Genomic DNA, 17,323 nt, shown 5'->3' on the forward strand with positions numbered 1-17,323 from the left:
AAGATATTGCTTTCATCAGCCAGATCACACATTTCAATCTAATCACTTTTACTCAATATTGCTAAATCTGGCTGTGTTCTCAAGCCATCATTTCTCATTAGTATTGCATTTCCAAACCCCAGAAAGCTTCTTTAATACTTGAGGACTGGAAGATTACACAAGCCCACTTCAATAGTAACCAGATTAGAACTCAACAATATGAATGGTGCAACCACTGTTATAAAACAGGAGCATATAATGAATCACAGAATAATGCAGACTCGAATGGACCACTGAAGTTCATCTTGTCCAATCCCACATCCAAAACTGGATGAATTTAGAACAGGTTGCTCCTGTTCTTGAAGAAATGTCCAGTCCATTTTTTCATATTTCCATAACCATGGAGACTCCATAATTTAATTGGGCATTCTTTTCCAATTTTTGACTAGCCTCATGGTGAAAAATGTTTTTTTTCCTAACATCCATCTGGAATTTAACATGTTCTAAGATGTTTTCTGTCTGTGCACCTCTGGAAAGGTTTTGGCTCTCCCATTCATTCGTCAATGGAATACATTCCAGAATGAATTTTTCAGTCTACAAACTTGTCTATTTTACAATTAAAGAACCCAGTGGTAAGATGACTTTTGACCCCACTAATCATTGTCTTCATGAAATGGAAATAGACTTCAATTTTCAGTCTGTGCTTTGGCTCAGAAAAATGAATTCTGCTGCAGAGCCTACATTCCTCATATAAAGCAAAATAATATATTATTGTATATATAAAATATATATAAAATAATGTATTGTTGTATATATATGAACACACATATACACAGATTGACCTAATAGGTAAGAATATCCTAACATGGAGCAGGAACCAATAACATAGAAAAGTAAATACAAAAAGTATTGCCTTGTGAACCAGCTGAAAACTTCATCCACTGAGGATGCCAAGTGGACTCCATAACTAGAAAAAATACCTGTACCTCTAGAAGTAAAACATTTCATTTGTCAGGATAAAGAATATATGGATGTACAGTAAGTTAGTTAAATGTTAAACTGTTTCTGAAAACACAAAAATAAAAAATTTGTATGGACTGTCACACAGAAATCAATTCTATTTATTGAAAATGTCAAAAGCTACCACAGATCAGGCCAAAACCCCAAAATTGTCAGTATATATTTCTAATGTATATATTCCTAAGGAGGTTCTTTTTTGTTCTATTTTTTTATACAATGTCATAAGAAAAAAATATTTTTCTTTGCAACATTTAAGGCAAAATAATGAGGTCTAAATTAAATATTCTGATCTTTTAAGGCTTTTTTTAAAACTTAACATTTCTTAATATTTTTTCTTAGAAGGAGAGAAATGTATTCTGTGAAATGCTTTGAATCAATCAATCTTGAACTAGTGAATGTTTTAAATCCATCAATATTGAACTAATGGATGTTTCAAATTTGACATTATGATTGAAAACAGATTTGTCAAAAATCTCTGACATGCCTTAGCTGTTAATCAGAAGACACCATGCTAATAATAAAACTGGAGCTTTCAAGCCTAGCAAGACACTTTTCACCATAAAATCACTACAGTTTTCCTGGAGGCAATGTAGGAATGTTTTTTTTGAAAAAGGAGTATTCTGCATATACTCAAGAGACACTTTACATATTCAATCAAATAATGCCAAACTTTCCCTCACCCCTTACTGGAACTCTAGTTCATATCCAAAGTGCAAGAAGAAACAAATGTTCAGAATCCTCTTTTCAGTCACACAATACAACACAACACAACACAACACAACACAACACAACACAACAAAACTGTACAATCAATCATCTTAACCTATGTTAAGATAGACTTAACCTATGTTAAGTCTCTGGAGGAGAGAGAAGCTTGTTCTGAAAAAGAACTGAGCAGGACTTCCCAAATACAGTTTTACAGTTAAGATAAGCTTATAGAGAACAGTTCAACTGCTATGTAAAATTTCAGACCAAAAGGTTTTAAGAGAACTGTACACAAAGGGCACTCCACTTCCAACTTCAAAGTTGGAATTTATCCATGAGAAAGAAATGTAGCTCTTGAAATGTGCCTAAACAACTGTCAAGAGTTTGAGACTCTTGAAAATAAGTGCCACAGACCTCCCCTGGCTCCACTGGCTCACTATTGGGCCCAATGAAACCCGGACAAGGTAAACAAAGAACGTGTGCTACAGAGAGCAGGCAGGCAGTGTTGAACTGCCAACACTACCTCTTGTGTAACATCATCCTGATATGCTTCCTTTCCCAGGAAGCATCACATTCCTGTGTATGTTCACATGGCATGGTCTTCCTCTTGTTTCTTGTGGCTTTTCTGCTAATTGCTCCATGGGGATGGATGATACTTGGCAGTCAAATAAATTTGACTAGATCATTTTCAGGACGGCTTCTCAGAGATCTTAGCAGGCATGACCACTACCTGCAGTAAATCATAATATCCTTGCCCTTGGTAAACTTTGACATTAATTCAGCACACAGTGCAAAATATGTTGTTTATAAAATGGAGGCGCTGTTCCAAAAAAACCTCAGATTTGACTTAATATACTTGCAGACACAGATGACAAAAATATTTCATTCATCTGGTATGGTAGATTACACTGATGTCTGTTAGGTTCCAGAAGGTTACAACCTCATGTCTTGATAAGATTTGAGCAACTAACCTGACAATGCAGCAGTGCTAATGTGGGCCAGGGCAATCATGCCAATCCTTCTAGATCTTTCTACAATGAAGTTTTCAGCTGTTTTTTCCTGCTAGCTACCTTTTTTTCTTTGACATTTCACTTGGTTTATGCTTTATTTCTTTAGGGTTGTGGATGGAACCTGAACAAAAGCATGCATTTACTCCAAAGCAACCTTTTTTAAGCAGGGCAAAACATCAATAAATGTAAAAAACTGTCAATAAAACCAAAGGGAAACAATTACCTTTCCAGTCCTATAGGGATCTCTTGTAATTTAATTTTAGAAAAGAAAATAATTTAAAAGGATGTATAGGACACTGGAGGAAACAAAACTGAAGCAGAACTTTCTTCCATATATTTATTCCACTTTTTTGATTCACTGCCCAACTCTTAAAAATATTCTGTCACAGTAGATTTCATAATTTAGTAATTTATAAGAGATCTTTGCTACAACCTGTCAACTGTGCTAATTATTCAAATCTATTTAAAAAATGTCTTCTAATGCTGACAAGTGTTTAAGGTTTTTTTGGGATACAGAAATCAGTAGCACAGACATCTTTAAAAAAATGTGACAGATGTTGTTTACTTCAAGTGGTGTGATAAATGTCAATATGCTGACCCTTGTAACATACTCTTGTCATGGGATGAAATTCTCTGAAAAATACCTAATGTCTCAAAGGAACAATAAACTTCAGAAGAGAGGAGATTCAGAGGAAAGTTCCCAGTAAAGAGAGACATGCTTATAAATGCTTTCTTAAAAGGACAAACGTACTACACTGTTGTGTCAGGAAAGGTATTTGTATACATTTTAATTTAGCTTTTAATATTATTTTTCCAGAATAAACTGACTAATCAAAAGGAAGTTAGTATTGTTTTGTTTGGCACTTTATTCTGTAAGTTCACAATAGACAAAGGAAAAGCTAAGTCCCCATAAAAAGTGTTCAAATGGTGATCATGTCTCTTCCCACCAATCAGATAAATTATTTTTCTGTTGTGATATGAAACCACATACATAAGGCTTATAATAGTAAAATAAATGCTAGCATTAATAGATTAAAAAGTTACAGAGACTGAAAGATAAGTCCTAAAATGGAAAAGAGCAATATATTTGATTGCCATGCAAACTTAATTCTAATGGCGTAAAATTGCAGCCTGCACAAAAAATGAAGCAAAGAAACAGTGGGAAGAGAATTATCCCTGCTTGTAAGAAATACATTTGCCTTCCAATGGCTCCTCTCAGAGTATGTTCAGGTACACAGCACACCCTGACCACAAGCTGAAGGAGGCAGATGGTGCTGTAGCTAGTCCCACACTACATGGGTATGACTAGCCAGCCAATTAGCCAGGAAACACACTAATTTCCCAAAAAACAAACTTAAAAAACAAGCAAGAAAGCAAGCAAGATAACAAAACTTAAAATATCTCTCCCCCTAAAAACAAACAAAAACCTCTCAACCATCACTAAGAAATAGCTGAACTTTCAATGAAGGTACTAAATTGAGTCTTCCTTCGCTCTCAGTTTGTGAACAATATAGGCATTTAAGGGTTTCTCAGAGGATACTTTGAACAATAGTGACGAGGTGCAGTACAGCAGGTAAAAAGTGTAGATGTTTGTTATTGTTATTGATTGTCAATACGGACAAATGAAACGCAAAGAAGACCAAGGGCAGTTTTATAAATTAAAAAAAAGGTAATCAGACTTTCTGGGACAAAGAAGAGGATCACTTCTATTCTGAGATGAGCCTCAGATGTCCTGTCAACAGTAAAAGTCTTAGGCTTAAAAATCAACTGTGTCTACTGAAGCAAGAAAAAAACAAGAAGAGAGAAGAGTTGGCTTCCCTGAAAATAAGAATTTGCAGATATATTTGAAGTGATTAGCAATAACAACATATTACCTGAAATACCAGTGTCATCACCAGAAAAATCAGTGTCTTTAAAATCCAAAGTAAAGGACCTGAAGGCAAATTTATATCTGTAAAGATCCTTCTTGTCTAATACATATTTGATCAAATACCAAAATGCATTATTGAAAACCTACAATCAGAAAGAGGAAAAGCATTTAAAGAATAATTCATTTATAAAGACTGATTTATATTGCTTCTTATTATTGTTTTAGAAACTGTTTCCCTCTTCTCCTACCACATATACATAAAGTTTTTAACTTCCTTTAACAGATACTGTATCTGAAAATTAATCCCAACTGTCGGACTACAATGCTTCAGGACAACAATAGAGAGAAAACCTGTTTCATGCCTGGCTTATTAAAATAAGAAAATTTGACTTATTCTACAGTGTGTTTATCACCCAGAAACATCCTCGTAGTTTATGTGTAGGGGGTTGATGGCCTCATACCAGAGGACAGAAGAACGTATTATAATTGCTATCATGACAATGGGAGTTCTAAACTCGAGGTTTCAGAACAGAGACTGATAACGGAATGGGAATGCTTTTGGGATTAGGAGGTGCTACAGCATGGGAAGATTTGGCTCTATTTTTATGCTTTGACATATTGATGCTCTTTAAAGAGCAGAAATCCAGTCTTTTCCTCCCCCACTCTTAGTAGATGGGAATTTTAGAGTGTGTTTTACAGAACTTGTTTCATAATCTGAGTTGAAGAACATAGTAGTAACTTACTGGAAAAAACAAGATTTTTTTTCTTTCATTGACCTTAGTTTCAGATTTTTCTACTTTCTGGAAACATTTTATGTATTTTAATACTAATAAAGATGTCCTTTATTTTTAAATTTGTAAAACTGGGGAAGAAAGAATATAGTAGATCCTTTCTTGTATTCAGAACAATTTTTCACCGTTTGTATTAAAGACAGATAATTTCCATATTTTCATCCTTGAATCACTGTCAGCTCAGTGCCTTTCATTTATCGTATTTCTGTCTTTTTATTCTTTTACTGATATAAATTTGTCTTCTTAGTGGAGGAGAAATTAAGGGATATCTGTGTTTATGACTACTGAATTTTTCTTAAGCTCTCTAAGTTTTGCACATATTTCACATGAGCATATGCATTTAAAATTTGTATATTCTGTTCCTGAGTTCAAACCAATTTTTTTTTTTCCCTGGTGGATTTGGCATGTAAATTACCTCTTTCATGAGTGGAGCACCCGTAATAATTCTTTATGAATTGTTATTTTCTTGAATTTGAGCCTGATGCCAAGCCCACGTATAAAATTGCTAGCTTAGGTGTTCTGATTTTTAATATCACTGATTACAAAAATATTAAAACCTTTGTTCTATTCAATCTAAACTACAACATCTAAACTGCATGAGCTTTCTAGTACTTTGATGAAAATAAATGAATCTGGAATATATAAAATACTAACTTTAGAAAAACAAAGTTATAGCAATATGATCAACATTTGCATACACATTAAAATTAGTGTGTTTCTATAAAATTTTTTTGTTGTAATCTTTTTATAATATTGGAAAGCTATAGCATAGAGATCTACAGAAAAAGTTAATGTTTTCATCATATATCTTTAATTTATCATAAATACAGAACAGAAAAGTTAAATAAGAATGCTGTAGTATCAAGAAACAAAGAAAATCAACTTGAAATGCTATGAATGAAAGATCTCATTAATGCCTTCAGAAATATAAGCTGTAATAATATTTTTCTGTTCCATCAACATTAGGCAGAGAAAGCAATCATTAGACTTTTCTGCATTTCACGATGTATCTTGCAAATTCAAAATGAAGTTGTAATATAAAAACAGCTCACGCTTTCTGCCCCAAAGTATGCTAAACTGGATTGACAAAAATAGACTTAATTTAGAACGTGCTACTCTGTGCACATTGAAATTTTTCTTCTTAAAAGATAATTACCATACAAGTTACAAGTTATGTCATTTGGGCTTACACTTTATAATGAATGCCACATTCAGAGCATGCAGGTGGTCCTTGTTAAGTTCACGGGTATTGTTTTGGAGAGGATAATGACAGTGTTAAGCAGTTATCCAGTTCTGTAGCTTTTAGATGTGCGTTCATTAAACTATTTGCTCACCTTGACGTTTTCTTTAGCTATTTTAGTATCATGAAGGCCAGGAGGACAATGAGCTACTTCTAATTCCTTCAAGGCTTTAGGAAGCTCATCCTTATTGCTGAAATTATTTATCACATTTCCAACAGCTTTCAGGATAGCTGTAGCCTGTTCTATAAATCGACAGCTCTCCTGGGGAAAGAGAATAAAACAACTATTCTTAGAAAGATTGCTTTTGGATTTTCTTTGGTTTTCTTCCTGGGCCATGACAGAATACAAGCTTCTTTATTGTGATGAAGTACAAAACTTTCTGAATTCATGCAGTTGCTCTTCATATTATAAACTGTAAAATCAATTATGTCTCTGATATTCAAAAGCATATAAAATTCTCACTGATTTTTGCCGGTAAAATAAATAACAGACACCATAAGATATTCATTGCTTTTTTTCCCCTAAATTATTAGTCATAGGAAATTTAATCAAAAATAAGATCCATATAGAGACTTTCTACTGCAGTGATAATAACTGTCAGCTGAAGTGCTTAGCATCTTCTGTTATGGAAGGACAAATTAGTATTAATATCCTGCTGAAAACAATGATCAAATACATGATGTCTTAAGCATCAATAATCTTCATCAGGATTTCTTTGCAAGAATGTGCACACTTTCCTGCAAATAATGGCCTGCAGAGAAGTTGCTTTGAAAAGAACTGCATGGAAAACCCAAGGATAAAAGTCTGCTTTATTTTCTTGATAGGAAATAGTTTTTCATCCAAAAATTGAAGGCAAGGGGATAGTACAGCCACAAGATTTTTTTAATGACCCAGCTTCTTATATTTCTACTTTTTTGTCACAGTATATGTGATAAATTTGCACAAGATGTTTTAGTGCTCTATTATTAGGACCCAGAATCTACACTGCTATGTAAATTTTCTGTTAATCTCACCTTTTAAATATTTTTGCACAAATGTTCTCTAGAAAATATATTCCCTACCCTCAGGGACTTCAATAAATATTTGGGCCTACTGCTTGATAAAAAAACCTTGAAAATATGGATGACAATGGTGTCTGTCTGGATTACAAACAATGAAGAACAAAAGCTGTAATATTTTCTCTCTTGGGCCTCTTAGCTATGAAAAGTTACTTGATTAAATTGCTCATTTTACATATAAAAGCTGCTCTGGGATCTGGTGTGTAATATGCAATCCCATGGGACCACACATATTTCACTGATGTGAGATTTTATTTAAATACGCAGTTATTTTTAAATATTAATTAATATTTCTACATGTATTTTATGAGTATTTTTACATGCCTCAAAGAGTGAGTTATACACTACCCTGACATATGTATTTCAAGAAGAGCATTTTTCACATTGTATGCTGCACTTCTATGTAAACCACAGTACTACCCAACTTTAACTTACATGTTTACATAAGATAACTTTTGCAATATGCATCCAGTACCTGTTGTGCTGTAAAACCCGTATCTTTAATGCCCTTACCAATTTCATATTAAAATTAATACAATCCCATTGAATATAACAGCTCTAAACCGAAGTCCAATACTACTTCACTTTAATTAGTAGCCAGAAAAACTATTTTCACAATGTTTGATTAGTCACTATGCACACCTTCTGAAGAGCTGGCATCACGGCATCCTCTTCTCCAAAGACACATGGCACCATGGTACACAGCTCAATGTGGTGCCCTATGGGACAAGTTACTGTGAAGAGCAGGATATGTCGCCTACAATCAAGAAAAATCCAACCAAACAATTTTTTTTTTTAATTGCAGCAATTCTTAAGCTTTTTCTTTCACACATTAGGTAATATCATTGTCAGAATTGTATTTAGGTGAAGAAGCTTATCCAGGCCACAGCTTCAAAATGTTATCCAGAGATCCAGCAGTGAGAGTAAGAAAAGAGACATGATGCTCCCCAGACACAGAGGTAGTTTTTAATTACATCTTCTTTTGACTCATATTTAAATTCCCCTTAGCCACTAAAAGACAGTGGGAAGAGAATGCCTTCCATGATTACCAAGTGACTTCTCTTTTGTAATGAAATGGGGAAGCCCATTTGTCTCCCACACCTTTCGTAAATTAAATCTGACTGAAATCCTCCTGTCTCTGTCTGGAGTAAAGAGAATTAAAGGTGGGAAGCTTATAAATTTGAGCTGATGGTATCTGTTAGCTTTGAAATTTACAGGTGCTAAAAGACACACATTTTTGGCCTCCCTACAATACAGAGAAATACAACTTTTAGAAACTACACTAAGAAAACACATGTGAATGCAGGACTAGACGTGAATGTTGTCTATAAACCTAACAACTGTCCCAGGTTTAGTCTAAATGAATACAAATAAAAAGCACTATTAAAAGTCTTTGATTTAATTTCAGTGTGCTAGTGTTGTGTATTCTCTTTCTATGCCTATTTATTTGACATCTTACTTAATTTTTTAAAACTACGTTTTGTTTCATCTCTTTGAGATAAAACTGATGATTTTCTCTTTTTGGGAAAGTAGAAGGCCTCAGTGAATTTTTCAGGAATATTATGCTTATGACAAGACATGAAAATGTTGTTTTCCCGGTTTCCCTGCAAGGGTTTATTCCTTAAAATATAAGTTTTTGGATTATCAGACTGCTAATTTGGTAAGATTGACAAATTACTGTGAATTTACCAACACTTTTTATAAAGAGTCTGAGTTCTCTACTCTTACTTACGAGCATTTAACAAGAAAAATCACATACCCATACATACATACATACATACATACCCAACAGGAAGATTTACCACAGTAGCTTTGGTTGCAGATGTATGCATCTTTAATACAAGTTCTCCAGGAATCACAGATTTCCAAGAGAAATATTCAACCCTCAGCACGCCCATTGAACATTCTTGTTTAGTACCTAGGTTAAGAAAACCAAACCAAACAAACCAAAACAAAATACAACCCACACAATATGGGGAGGGTGAACAACAATAACATTCAGACACACCTAAGCAGAATCTGTGGCTACTTCACAGTCATTAAATCTTCATTTAGGTTTTGCTAACACAGAAAAAAACAGTCACTTAAAATGCATTGGTGGTACAAAACATGGCTTATTTGTACTATTTGCTAGAAAATAATGGTTATAAAATGTGTTACAAAGATGTATACATCTGATGCCTTGAGACACTACCTAGAACAGAGGCTAGACAGTGTTAAAGGATTAAAGTAGGTATTTTTTAAAAACTTAAGGCATCAGACATCTTCCAAGCCACTTAAGGCTCCTGTAAAACTCAAAAAAAATCCTTTCTGTCCATATGCAAAGAAAGCAAATAGCCTTAAAAAAATACATTTATTGACATTTATAGCTTATAGTTTATTTTAACAGAATGGTTGGTTTGGTTTTTTAGCTTTGTTTTGGTTTTCTCTACTCCATTCTAGATGCATTAAATTACATCCATGTCAAGTATTTAAATATCTGATTAACCTAAGCCAACTACCATAATAAAATGCCTTAACTCTCCTGAATTCCATTCTGTATTTTTCATGAAATACAAGGGATTAATATCTAAGTCATTCAAGTTGTTAGGTCTTGAAAAAGCTAACTTAAACATACTTGAGAGCTTATTGTGCACCAGTTTAAAAATAATTTCAGAAATATTCTTTGGTTATATTGTGGTTTTTGCTGCATTAAGATCAGCTAAGGCATAAAGTAGCTTGCATGAATGGAATCTGTAGGAAAGAAACCTCAAGAAACACAAGAAAATCCATTCCAGAAATATACAGATGAAAAGCTTCCAGCAAATCATAATAAACAGACAAGGGAGGGATTCTTTCATGGAAATGTTCATCATCAATATGAAATAATGACAAAGTATTGCTTGAATGTTAGTGTATTTCTTAAAACCAATTTGACTCCTTCAAAGTATTGCTAAACTCTCAAACTGTGCCCAAGTACACAAGAGACAAACACAATGGCACAAACATATTCAAGAACGGGAAAACGCAACATTGACATGTACTTTTGTGTGTTTGCCTTACCTTCAGTAACATACCAGTGTACTAATGCAGAAAAGCTAACCAGGATTTCAATGGGCATCAGACTGTCCACAAGTAAATAATAGAAGACTTCCTCATCAGAAGACTGTACAGAAAAATGGAGGTTTGTTCATTCTTTTGCACTGAATCCTGTCCAACTGGCCTTACACAAATTGTGACTACTTCTTCCAAATTTCAAACATGTCATTTAGCCCAGAGCCTCATGCTGCATGTATAAGCTGTTCAGTTAAGAGATTAAAGGAAACAGAACTCCTTTTGCACGAGAATATACCTACTTTTATATTATACTGATCATACATACCTAAATGCAGGATTTTTACTTGCCAGAAAACAGAAGACCAAAAATTTTGGTTTTTGCTGCAACTTTCTGATTCAAATTAATTACAGAAATCTTGAAATAAATAAATACTTTTTGAATTTGTAGATATGAATGATATTCCCTTATAAATGGGTTTTTCTCCTACAAAACTCTATGAGGGCAACATCTTTCACTCTGAACTTCAATACATTATCCCTATGCCAATGTTAGAAACTATAGAATGATTCTATTGTTCCTAGTAATTCTTTAAAATCTAAAAGTGAAAAAGCTGCTTTCTTCAGAACTGTTACAGTACAGGTCTTCCTGAATATTCCAGAGTTATATAAATACTTTTTTTTTTTTTTTGTATTTTTGTCCTTCTATCATAATATGAAAATGTTCTTTTATAAGCATGATATAAAATATACGTAATACTGTAAACGTATCATCTCTTTCAATGTTAAAAATAAGAATGGTTTTACAGCAAAGGGTTAGGGGTTTTTTGGCACAAGAACACACAGGCTTACATAGTCTTAATGCTGATTATGGCTTACAAAAGTATATCACACAGTCATTAGGAAAATTTCTTGTGATGTGATTACAGAGAGGTGGGAAATTGCAGGTGTACTATAATTATGGAGCATAATCCATGTAATTAACCTTCTCAGTACAGGATTTTACATGAACTTCATGCCTGGAGTTTACGTTTCAGTACTCTACAATTACACCTCAGATAAGCTATAAAATAAGAGCTGGGACAGGATATTCAAAGAATGTCAAATAACCTTTTGATAATATGAACTAATAGCAAGTTTAGAGAAATTCCATTATTTGAATGTAACTAAAGAGTATTACTAAAGCCCTGCAACGGGATGCTGTAAATAGCAAAAGGACTTAGCATTTAAAGAGAAAACAGAGTGTTATGCTAAACAGACTCACAATTTGGGTTTTAGGTAACAGGGGAGGATGAAGGAGAATTGAAGAGCAGATTCTGTAGCTGAATCATCATTAAATTCAATTTTGACACCAAATTGTTATAAGGTAGTTTTTAATCAAAATAAATAATGGTTGGAGAGCTGATTCACTATCATTTTTCTTTACATAAGCCATTTATTTTTTATTGTGCAGTAGCATTCCACAGCATTTTTCCTTTACTTAAACACATATATATATAATGCTGAACATTTGCTTGCAAACATACATTTGTATTGACTACAGTAACCTTAACGCATTATTACTTTTCAGTAGTAGCAGTTATATCTGCTCTATCAATATCTTTTAGGATATATGTATTATCTAATTATGTAAAACTGGGGAAAAAAAAAGCACAATACAGTCATTTACCTTAAAACATGTCTTCTGATAATTATAAGCATATGTATGTGGCTTGTGGAAAACATACAGGTTCCTAAGAAGAATATAAAATTGAAATATTAGATATATATGACTATAAGAAAATAATCAGTATAAATTACTTAGTTTAGGTAAATGTCTATTTCATAGCACAAGATTCTAATTTCACAAGTCAGACTCACAGCTATTTCTCAAAAATGATTCAACATTTTTAGCTATAAAAAGGTGAATAAAATTAATCTCTAGAGAAAGCAGTTGAAATTAATTCATGTATTTACTGCATTTCTACACTTTTCCATTGGAGGTCAGACCACTAATTTGCTTATTTTCAATCTATAAATGGTAACTTGCTAATATTACTCTAAAACTTCCATACCAACATGAAAATTACTGTAATGAAGTTTTATACAAAGTATAACTGAAAGATGGACTGGTTTATATATTTTATTAATTTTTTTTCAGTTCTCAGCTGTTTTCAGACCTTCAGAAAGCTATATAGTTCCTGGCAACATTTTTTCTGGTTTTAATTTCACCTAGGAAGACATAAAAGGCTTAAGTTTTAATTGAGGATGGAATCAGATTTGAACCAATGTAGTGATTACCCAGAAACTCCACAGGGATCCTGATCTACTGCTGACATATCAATTCCTACAATGACTAAAATATTCCTCACTTCTCGAAGTTGATATGAACTATGAACATTCTAATTTTCACTGTATCTGAGAAGGAGGCATGACAGAGAAGGAAAAGTTTTCAGCTGAGCAGAGGGGTAAATTGAAAATCTTAGATGCTTAATTTCTTCTGAGGGATAAATTCTTCAAAGGTCAATCAAGATTTTCTGTTAACCAATATTTTATCAGTTGACTGTGAAAATAAACTCTCATTCATTTACAGCTAAGAAACTGACAAATAATTTTTGCCTTAATTAATATTAATATTGGTCTAAAAAGGTCAACAGTACTTTAACATTTGGCTAATAAAATAGAAAGTTCATATTTCACATTCTCTGTATGTGAGACTTTTAAAGGAAATGAAATTGCTTGTGATGCTTTTTTTTCTGAATGTCCTATTTTCCTGGACCTAGGACTACCTAAAAGCAGCATGGAAATCTTAACAAGGCCTAAAGTGACCCCTGACTTTTTATTCCTGAAGTTCCTGTGCTGCTGGCTGGTATAAAAGTTATACATTCTCCTTTACAGAATGAGTAGAGTTTATACGCTTACTTATGAAAATAAAAGCTTCACAAAGAAATGTCAGTTACACATTCAAACAAGAAAAGAATTGAGTGAATTTTCTCTGATAAAATCACTTCCCTCAGCAATCTTAGATTCTCTGAAGGGTATGTATTGCACCAAGCTCCTTAAATCTTAAAGACAGAAGCTGAAGATATGCTACAAGTTGTTTTTATTTTATGTTTTCAGAGGCATAAATGCCTTGGAATTATATTGAAAAGGGAGTGAGACAAAACATCTAGTTTATCAAGCAAAGCTATGCTGATGGCTACAGATTTCAACAACTACGTTTTTCTTTAGAATTGTGCTGTCTGGATGCAGACTGTGTCTGCACAGTGCCTCATGGGTTACAGAAGCACCTAATGGCCACAACACTCCACGACATACAATCTTCCACCCCAGCTGCAGTCTGACAGCTGCTTTGTGGAGCTGGTGGTTGTGTTCTCCACTGTATTCTGGAGGACACAACCAAAGCACAGAGCAGGGCTGCATCTACAGATGCACTGTCGAAAGGGATAGTACCTCTGGTCTGAAGAATAGTCTGGTCTGAAGAGTAGCCTTGAAGCCACCCTGAAAGGCAGGATAGCTATACAAAGAAAATCTGTTAAGAAGATACAATTTTTATATAGCCATGTTTTGAATTTTACCGTTATTATACAGTATATTGTGTGGAATAAAACTCAAACCCTCTATTCCTTACTGGAAACAAACACAGAAGTCTTCAAAGGTAATCCAGGTTTCCCTGGAAACTGAAATCTTTTCTGATGCTGTTCCATCCTTTGATTTAGTCCCTGTCAGGCTCTTTGTATTGGTATCAGCTGTTTCTGATGTTTTTTTGGTATCTAAACTGATACTGTCACGTTCATCTGCAAAGATAAAAAGACACATAGAGCCAACACAGTGACAATATCAAAGTTAGAGTAGTATCATACTTAAAAATTATCCTAAAATTACAAGGAAATTATCTATACATCAGTTATTATGCATACAGTTTAAAAGTAAAAGCTATCCCACTGACCTAGAGAGCTCAAATGGTGACTGAAGCAACTCTACAGGGAAAATTAGGGCTTGAATCCGCATCTGCATAAGTAGTTCACCTCAATAAACTACCACATATTGAACTGTGCCCTAGAATCTTCAATATCAATGTGATATTTGCAAACCTAAATTTATCTGTATAAATGAAAATATATCCCCTTGTCCAAAGCTCAATTCAATAAAAGGCTAATGAAGCAGTATTCTACAACCCACAGAAAAAAATACAGAGAAATGTAGAGGACACAAAGACCTAGCTTTGTGTCTGGTACTTAGTAACCGCTATGATGCTACTCACACAAACTGCTGTGTGCTACACACACTAACTGCTTCTAAACAGAAACAGATTTTAACTAGATTACATTAATTTTCTTGTAGGAAAATCAGAATTAAGGTCAGATTCATAGCAAAATATAAACACAGACATATTTAGACAGATTTTGCAATCACTCAATAACTTTTTGTGTTGTAATGTAACTTTGTTTGCATTTATTTTCTGAGATTCACATAAATAGTTACTGAAAATGTTTGACCTGGCCCAAAAAGAAGTTTTGAGAATAGCTCAACAATTGAGAATAGAAGAACTGAACAGCTATTAATTCAGAATGCTTGCTGAGGAAAAAGGTGAGGTAATATACAAGCATAAGGAAAAAGATGAGGTAATATTCAAGCGTAAGATATAACAAATGAGAAAGCTATTAGAAATCTGCATCATTTATATTTAAATGTGCTTTGTAATATTTCATTATCAACAATACACACAGAGCTAATGTGTTGCGCTACATTAGTTTGCAACTAGTTTTCAAAAACTGAAAGAAATGCAATATAAGGAAAGGCACAAAAGGCCTTTTTCTTTTCCTTCAACTATGGAAAAAGTACCTGAAAGCTGAAAAACCTAGACTTTCTCTTCAATTTAAGCTAACATGGGTGTTAGGCTTCCAGTAAAACAACTACAGTGCTCTTATTTTTAAGAGCCTCTTGTTTTTCTGACCAAATCCTTCAAGCATTCAAAGTAATTTAAAAAATGAAGTATTAGTTTTGAAAAAAAATTTGAATAATCTTCAAATAGTGCTGTAAAACACATTTCAGAAGAACATTAATTAAAATGAAAGCTGCTTTTTGTTGCTTTTTCATTTGTTTTTGTTTAATTTTTTTTCCATTTTTTAGAAAAAAAATATAAAATACTATAATTCACGTTTCTTAAAAAAGAGCTCTGTGTGAAAAATCCATTATATTTTTCTGGAGAGTAACTAATAAGAAGTGTTTAAATTTTTTTGAACACCAAACTGAAGATTTTACTCTATGCAATTGTACATGCTTACCGGTTCTTTGAAATCTTTTCCTGTAAAACCAACACCCATAAAAAAGTAAGACTGCTAATATATGAATACGAGGGTTAACACTGCTGCCAAACAACATAGGAATGGCAGAACTCTAATTATAAACTTTACACACACTTACCTTTACTGAGTACCTCTGCCTTTTGTTGTGACAAGGAAGTGGTCTCCTATACAGTGAAAAAACAAAACAAGAAAAAGTAATGATGGTGACTATAATCTTGCATTATTTTGTAAGAGAAAATACCTGATTTGGGGGCAGTCATTCCAGAGACAGAGATACAATCTGGTAAGTTATCATCATGGGTTTGGGCTGTGTTTTTAAATGAAAAATGAAAGTGTCAAATTTCATCATAATACCTACATGCATATCACTAATAGACTGATATTTTTCTAGAGAAGTACATGTCATCTGCAATGCAAGATAAAAGCTGTTTCATATACCTACCACTTCACTATTGAAATGTTCTTTGATATTACTGCTTTTAAACAATAAAATAAGTTGTATTCTAAGAACTAATATTCCTATTCTACAACAAATTCCATTTTTTTTTCTGTTAGTATTCCTGAAAAATATATAGAGTACTCCTTTTCCAACAAGCATTTCTTGCTGTGCAAGTGACAGTACACAACTGTCATTAGCAACAGCATCCTTGATTACAATAGCATCTTTTGTTTTCTATCACTATATAAAAAGTTGCCTCTTTTTTTTATGTTTTTGGCAAACAACTTTATCCTGGTCAACCCAGCTCCAAGCTAGAATTTCTGAACTAATATGAATGAAATGTAGCTGCTTGTACTTAAAGTTCAAATGAAGTTAGCCAGCCTTTCAGTAACTCCATTCGTTAAATTTACGAAGACAAGGTCCTTGTCTTTGAGAGATTAAAATCTCTGGTTTAAAAATGTGTGCCTGATCATCCTTCCTTCTGACTGCCCTCTCGTCTGCAATATGACGACGAGATATAAACACTGAAGAAGTCACTTCCACCTCTTTTTTTTTTTTCCTTTCATGAAGTTGGTCAGGAGAAAGAAATTGCACAGTTTCCAGTTTACTTCCTATTTGAATGCGGTACTATTAATGGTTAAGCTGGACTAGCTATGCCTTTGCAAAGACAAATATTCTAACCTAAAAATGCTATTACAAACAAATATGCAAGCTTCCTTTCATCCCAGGTCTCCCTTTACCTAGATTTGTCACCCTTCTCCCCACCCAAACTCCTCATATATACCCTCACATATCTTGACATGTGACAAAGGTGCTGATGCTGAAGCTGGTAGCATTGACCTGGCCAGCAGCTGGACGCACAGCGATTTTCTGTTCTGCATTTCAAAGA

General features: G+C 33.6%; 1 protein-coding gene across 1 annotated transcript in view; it reads right to left on the reverse strand.

Annotated features, from left to right (window-relative positions):
* Positions 1 to 17,323, reverse strand: part of ADGB (androglobin) — a 108,834-nt gene that overhangs the window by 32,722 nt on the left and 58,789 nt on the right. The window contains exons 14-21 of the mRNA XM_088052616.1: positions 16,114 to 16,159; positions 14,318 to 14,483; positions 12,377 to 12,440; positions 10,717 to 10,819; positions 9,460 to 9,592; positions 8,317 to 8,431; positions 6,710 to 6,877; positions 4,589 to 4,727 (exon numbers count right to left, since the gene is read on the reverse strand). Coding sequence (XP_087908742.1) covers positions 4,589 to 4,727; positions 6,710 to 6,877; positions 8,317 to 8,431; positions 9,460 to 9,592; positions 10,717 to 10,819; positions 12,377 to 12,440; positions 14,318 to 14,483; positions 16,114 to 16,159 — 934 coding nt within the window. The remainder of the gene's footprint in view (positions 1 to 4,588; positions 4,728 to 6,709; positions 6,878 to 8,316; positions 8,432 to 9,459; positions 9,593 to 10,716; positions 10,820 to 12,376; positions 12,441 to 14,317; positions 14,484 to 16,113; positions 16,160 to 17,323) is intronic.

The sequence above is a fragment of the Pseudopodoces humilis genome, chromosome 3 (genome assembly GCF_049639895.1).
Source record: "Pseudopodoces humilis isolate 2021_Gansu_Grassland_sample_001 chromosome 3, ASM4963989v1, whole genome shotgun sequence".
Taxonomy (NCBI): Eukaryota; Metazoa; Chordata; class Aves; order Passeriformes; family Paridae; genus Pseudopodoces; species Pseudopodoces humilis.